Source organism: Scomber japonicus, chromosome 18 (genome assembly GCF_027409825.1).
Source record: "Scomber japonicus isolate fScoJap1 chromosome 18, fScoJap1.pri, whole genome shotgun sequence".
NCBI lineage: Eukaryota > Metazoa > Chordata > Actinopteri > Scombriformes > Scombridae > Scomber > Scomber japonicus.
The window spans coordinates 21,156,520-21,162,028 of record NC_070595.1 but is presented as its reverse complement, the minus strand read 5'-3'; the positions used below and the strand labels follow the sequence as shown (position 1 = coordinate 21,162,028).

General features: G+C 38.7%; 1 protein-coding gene across 2 annotated transcripts; it reads right to left on the bottom strand.

The window, feature by feature from the left end:
* Positions 1-611: 611 nt before the first annotated feature.
* Positions 612-4,799, bottom strand: aanat2 (arylalkylamine N-acetyltransferase 2). Of its 2 annotated transcripts, XM_053338339.1 has the most exons (5): positions 4,733-4,799; positions 3,230-3,510; positions 1,608-1,778; positions 1,079-1,233; positions 612-921 (listed from the first exon to the last, which is right to left on the bottom strand). In XM_053338339.1, the coding sequence occupies exons 3-5, from the start codon at positions 1,771-1,773 to the stop codon at positions 616-618; spliced, it is 627 nt and encodes a 208-aa protein (XP_053194314.1). In that variant the 5' UTR covers positions 1,774-1,778; positions 3,230-3,510; positions 4,733-4,799; the 3' UTR covers positions 612-615. The 2 variants fall into 2 exon arrangements, with proteins under 2 accessions (XP_053194314.1, XP_053194315.1); XM_053338340.1 differs by lacking the exons at positions 3,230-3,510; positions 4,733-4,799 and adding an exon at positions 1,953-1,977.
* Positions 4,800-5,509: the final 710 nt, after the last annotated feature.

Genomic DNA, 5,509 nt, shown 5'->3' with positions numbered 1-5,509 from the left:
AAAAAAATCTACAAATTCAAACTGTCTCTGACTTTTTTTTGCAGATAATTTTATTGTTTATTTAACATAAGCAACATAGAAGCAGATTACTCCTGCTACAGATTTTCATTGGACAATGTTACCAACTGTATTATTTGTACATAGGTCCTTAAGTGACTTTGTCTTACAGTAATGACACTATTAATTCATCACATCTTTTCATTGATATGGTTTACAAAAATAAAATGGTATTTACATCACAACTCAAGATTTAATGGATTTGAAAGATATTTTCTATTAATTACCTCCATTACAATACAAACAATAAATAAATGGAAAAAAACAACAACATTAAGCTCTTAAAGCCAAGATGCTACTTGCAACAGAAGGAATATGATTTGTCTGATAAGCCAAATTATCAACTGCAAAGTCACTGACTCATTTATTTTGCATGAAGAAGTGAATCCACTGTTGGCCCCCGCTGTCCTTACTCCTTGTTCAGTTGGTGAATTGATACTGCTTGATAAAGCCAGTCTGCTGGTACATACTGTCCATCCGTCTTTTAAATCTTTTCAGCCCTGAGTCCATATTAGAGGTGAGTAAGTGGAATAACAGGTGGGGTAGGTGGTTGATTGACTAGCAGCCGCTGTTTCGTCGTGCATACGCCTGCCCGCCGAGCGTATACTCCATCTCTTGGAACTGCATGTTGGATACAGAGATGGCTGATGGCCCTTTCTGCTTGAAGCCGGCCTTGAGGTAGAAGGGCACCAGGAAGTCCTCACAAATCAGCAGAGCTCTGCGGAGGCCTGGAACACAGCGCAGGTACTGCAGGTACCGCCACAACAGGATAGAGCCTTTGCCCTGTTGGCGACAGTGACGGTGCACTGACAGCACATGGATGTGTACTGTGGGGGAGGCTGGGACATGCTGAGTCATGGCTTCCTGGAGGGGGAATTTTAAAAAGAAGTTTACATTATGTCAAAACAAACTGAAAATTAGTCAAAATTCACATGCATCAGAATCTGTTTTGTCAGAATCAGTCATTTGGGTAGAGATAGCAGGGTTAAGTCAATAAATGTGATCTTTACAGTTTCCTAACCTGTGAAAGCCTCTCTTTGTCCCAGCCAGAGCCGATGATGAAAGCTACCAGCTGTCCCTCCTCAAACCAACCCAACGACAACTCAGGGCACTGACTCAGGAAGTTAAGCACCTCATCCAGGGTAAGTGGACACTCTCCAGACACAGAGACAAATGCTGGAGAGGAGAAAAGAAGGGACAGCTGGGGTCAATCAGTGAGACTGATGATGAAAATAAGGGAAAGTCTTCAGGTTGTGTTAGGTAGTTTTCTTCACATTTGATTCACTTAAGAATTTTTCATCATGTTAAAACTTTTGATACTAAACATTAAAACGATGTGAGAACAGTGTAGTATTTGAGATATAACACATGATTTCCCTAAATAAACCATAATAATAGCTTCTTTTTTTAAATTTTCAAACCCACATAGAGTCAGTGAAGTTTCTACTTTCATACTTAACATCATTAGAACACATATAACAAGGTTCAAGAATTTAAAGCCATCTTTTTAAAGAAATATTCTGTGTCTGAACAGCAAAAAGTGAACTTACCCTCTCTCTCAATCTCAAACACACTGATGGCATCCTGTGGCGTGAGGTTCCTGAACTCGCTGGCGGGGAGTGTGTGTCGTCTCTGCCGCAGAGGTCTGACCACTCTGACCGGCATCCTCAGGAAGAAGGGCTTGAGGAACGGTGAGCCACTGACCTGCTGTGTCATGATGCCTGAATACAACACGGGGGGTTCAGATGATTTCTCTGGGCTCTTTTCCTAATCTGTCTTCTTCTCCTCCAGATATTTACAAAATGTATTTTGTACTGATGCTATATATGTGGTTAAAGTCTGCCAGGAAAAGTACCCTTACTCTCTGTTTGGTCCAAAGCTGTAATATAACTGACTTAACTAGGCTTGATGCTGACCACTGTGTCTCTCTTGGTCTCTTCTCCTCCTCTGTTTTCTGTCTGATCTCACACTGTGAAGTGGTCATCTCCAAGTAGGATATCTGTCTGTGCACGTGTCTCCAAATTCCTTAAATCCCCTGACTGTCAAATGACATTCTTCTTGGTGTATTTCCTATGCGGTTTTCATTTCGATTGTAATAAAAAAGCACAAAACAAAACAAAAAAACAACAGAATTTCAGAGGCAGGCAACATATTAGTCACAGCTTTTCTTTATATTAAAATTTGACCAAAAATTTTGATTAACCTTGATTGAGAGTGTTCACAATAATAACAGCATTTTCCACACTTACGCTAAGAAATCTTTACCAGTTCTTCCTTTAAGTTAATCACTGTATGATGTGTGTCTTTCTGTGATGATTTATCGATAGGATAGCAATAATTCAGCAAGATTAATTATATCATTGTGCACTTTAAACAGGCACAAACTCTGCTGCTGATATGTATTGATGCACTGGGATTAGTATTTATCTGGCACATGTATATTGGCACATGCACTGTACATTCAGGTATGCTTTTTTCAGGGTGGGGATGAGTGGACGCGGTGTTAAGCCTGTTTTGGGAGATCAAGGGCATGTGGGGCTAATTTAACTGTAGTGGGGGAGAGGGGAGATTTGTGTGGATTGCTGTTGGGATGATTTCAGACCTCAAAGAGGTTTAGCACAGACTAATTAAATGAGAGAGCACTTGGTTTGACTGGCCTCAGGTAAACCTGTTTACACAGACTTGTTTGACTGTCTCAGTCTGGTAGAATTTCAAAAAGCTGTCTGAGTTAAGTCTAAAGAGATTTAGTTTATTATAGAAAAATAATCCCAATTCTCTATATAATAAACTCTCATCCAATAAAAAAATATGACTCTGTCTCTTTATTTAGGTTGTACGGACATGTAATAGTCCAGCAAATTATATTATCCAAACATTTCAACATTTATTTGCTTGGAGAATACTTTTAGTCAGAAAGGTAACTGTATATCTCAGGTGTTATACTCTATGTTACCATTGTGTAACTCTAAATAGAAACTTTTTGTGATCAACAATCTGCAAATACTTATCCTTATTGGACCGGTTTATGATGTGATTTTAGCTTATTTATTTCTCTGTACCCAAACAGGCTTCACACCACAACCACCTGGCTTGAGGCTTATCCCTAATATTGTTTAATGTAGCCTCTAGAGATCAAACCAAAATAGAAATGTTTTAAGGATTATTGTTTTACCCTACTGCTTCCTTTTGGTCTTCACTTCAATGATGAATGGGAAATCTCCTTTATTTCAAGCCACCGGCCACATCATCTGGACAGCTGGCCAATCACAAACGCGACAACATATCCACTTGTGAGATCATCAGATGTTGCAGGCGAGCACGAACACGGCTGTCCAGAGATGAAATGACCTTTTGTGACCTGCCTCTCCCTCAATCTGCCCGGCTTGAAAGGGGAAGGGTGCAGTCCATGAAATAATTCCTCAAGGCCTTTCAAAACAGCCTCTTATTGACAATCTGAATAACAAGATTGATATTCAGAGTTTAGAGAATCATTAAAACAGATAGGCCCATTAATAAAAAACTATATTTGAACAAAATGATGGTGGAATAAAGGTTAGATTTGGCTCTTGAGACTGTGAATGCATCATGTTAGAAGGATGATTAAACTCTTGACTTTATTTTCACCCACTGACCCGCTCTGTAAGTTGCTGAAGCTGAAAGTGTCACAGACCCTAACCTAATTTATGGCACGTTACAGACACATTTCCACAGTGTATTATGTTTTTACAGGCAACCCGGAGGCCACAGAGTAACTGAACCCTCATTAAACTTTACACTGTCTAACACCTGTTGGTCCAGCAGAGCAAAGAGCAACTGTTAACTATTATTACAGATAAATGTCTTGGAAAAATGAAACACCTGACAGGAACTGGAACACTACATAGTCAGAACAATTCAACCTGAAATTAGTCACTCAACAGCCAGACGTTGTGTGTTGTGTGCACTTGTAATAATAAGTAGTGAACAGTAAACTGCAGCATGTCTGTGCTTGTTTCAAGATTTGACTCAATACAATACAGTACACTACAATATAAAAGACACATTATCTATTGTAATCATTAGACAAATAACAAAATAGTATGCAGTTGTGTCCCAGTTTTGAAGGTCAATTCATCATTTTCTGCCTATATTACAGGTAAATTCACAAATATATTTCCATGTGTTTGACTTGAAGATGGAAAACCAGCACTTTGTATCTTTCTCACCACATCTGTTTAACAATCTTTAGGGGGAAAAAAACTCTTTAAAAGCAGCATAAAACATCAATATCGACCCAGATTTAGTTGCTATTTAATGCCCGTCCCTGCTTCAAAAGACCTGACACTGTATTTGGTGATAGAAAGGGTAATCGTAATGTGTCCAACCTTTTTTCATTATTAGAACAGATTGTGGCTGACAGTAGAAGCTGTAATGAACTTGATTAGGATTCGATGAGGATTTAACAGGCATTCTGATTAATAAATGCCTGTCTGGAGACAAAGATAGCAAATTAGCTGAGGCTATAAAATGCTCTAGTATGTGGCATCAGTCTGCTAAATATGTCATGTTGTTTATCCATCCCAAAAAATAAACAATAAAACCTGATAGGGTGTGTAACCACATTGGTATGCGCGTGTGTGTGTGTGTGTGTGATCCACTTGGCTCTGAGTCAGTTAAGTTTTATCCGTCAGCCTACTTGTATCAGAGCTGATTTACTTAGCAGCACTGCTCTCAAATGAAGCCACAGGAATAGCAGGTTGTCCTGTAAACGTATATTAGATCTTTCACAAACAGCAAGCTTTAAATGTCACTTTATAAGACAGTGAAGAACAAAGATAATTTCCACTTGTAAATGGATCAGAAATCTTGTGACTAATATCCTGCAGTGTAAACCCGAGGAGGTCCACGGCCTTTCAGGTAGACCATTAACTAAAGAAGCTGACTTCATGTTTTTACAGCAGTTCATGGTCCAAGTGGTTCTTCTTAACTGCTGAAGCACATTTTCTGAAACACTCATCCCTCAAAACACTAAGAGCAATCACCACATGGATTACACTTCATTTGTCCTTCAGATGCACGGATTATTTTTCATGTGAGGATTTAAAGAATGAGCATATCTTGAAAAGCTGTAATTTACTGTGACTACAGAGTCTTAATTCAATGTGTGACTGTATCTTTTAAAGATCTTTGTACTTTTGCATTTGACCTCTGTATGAAGACAACAAGAAATGCCTCCTAGGCTATACAGCTGTGGGAAAATGAACCAAATATTTAAAGATTTCACATATTGTTTTGAGAATAAAATATTAATTTGAGTATTGTACTGTAAAGAACTGTAATGTCAAACCAACAGCTAACCAAAATCCATTGGATACTTGCATGCTTGGCCAGCAGAGAGCAGTGTTAATCCCAATATAAGGCAGGCGAGGAACCAAAGAGACTGTACAGTATGTTACCTTTTTGGATTTTGTTG